At 53.9% G+C, this 859-nt stretch overlaps 1 protein-coding gene across 1 annotated transcript in view; it reads right to left on the bottom strand.

The window, feature by feature from the left end:
• Window positions 1-511, bottom strand: part of EMH_0074710 (DNA polymerase I, putative) — a gene marked incomplete at both ends in the record, with an annotated part of 2,767 nt that extends 2,256 nt beyond the window's left edge. The window contains one exon of the mRNA XM_013499498.1: window positions 77-511. Coding sequence (XP_013354952.1) covers window positions 77-511 — 435 coding nt within the window. The remainder of the gene's footprint in view (window positions 1-76) is intronic.
• Window positions 512-859: the final 348 nt, after the last annotated feature.

Here is an 859-nt window from a genome sequence, read left to right as displayed (position 1 = left end):
AAAAAAAAAAAAAAAAAAAAAAAAAAAAAAAAAAAAAAAAAAAAAAAAAAAAAAAAAAAAAAAACTCACCGGTGACTGGGTTGATATGCTGGGGCAGTTTCTCTACAAAGGCGGAGACAGCCTTGGAGGCCCTTCGGTAGTTTCGTAGAGCAGCAGCAGCAGGAAAGTGCAGCAGCTGGCTGAGTGTATCGTCTCCTGTGTCTCTGAGTGCATATGGATCTCTCTCTGCTGCTGCTGCTGCTGCTGCTGCTGCTGCTGCTGCTGGGGGTTCTGCTGCTGTCGACGGTGAGGCTGCAGCAGGAGGGGGACGCTGCTGGGCCCCAGGTGCATGCGATACCCCCACACGCCTCAGGGCCTCTAACATCTGTCTCTGTGAGTTCAGGTTAAGCGTCTCCTCTGTCTCCCCCAGCTGCTGCAGCAGCAACTCTGCTGCTTGCTGCTGCTCTCTACGCAAACGCTCCGCCAGCCGCTCCCAGCAGCCCGCGTCCAGAGCCATCCCTGTCCTCTCCATTGCTACAACTGAAACAATAGCAACAACAGCAGCAGCAGCAGCAGCAGCAGGTGCAGCAGCAGCAGCAGCAGGTGCAGCAGCAGCAGCAGCAGGTGCAGCAGCAGCAGCAGTGGGAACAGCAGCAGTTTTCGTAGCAGGAGCAGGAGCAGCAGCAGCAACAAGTGCATCAGCAGCAGCAAGAGGAACTACAGAAGCTAAACCCTACAACATTTATCTACAGCTAAGGGTTTAGGGTTTAGGGTTTAGGGTTTAGGGTTTGGGGTTAACCTGCAGGGAGTGTACGGTGCTCTAGGTCTGCCACCCGCAGCAGCTGATGCTGCCGCAGCCGGCGGCTCAAACAATCATGCA

Source organism: Eimeria mitis, genomic scaffold (genome assembly GCF_000499745.2).
Source record: "Eimeria mitis Houghton genomic scaffold, Emh_scaff4384, whole genome shotgun sequence".
NCBI classification, from domain to species: domain Eukaryota; phylum Apicomplexa; class Conoidasida; order Eucoccidiorida; family Eimeriidae; genus Eimeria; species Eimeria mitis.
This window is presented reverse-complemented; position numbering and strand designations above follow the sequence as displayed.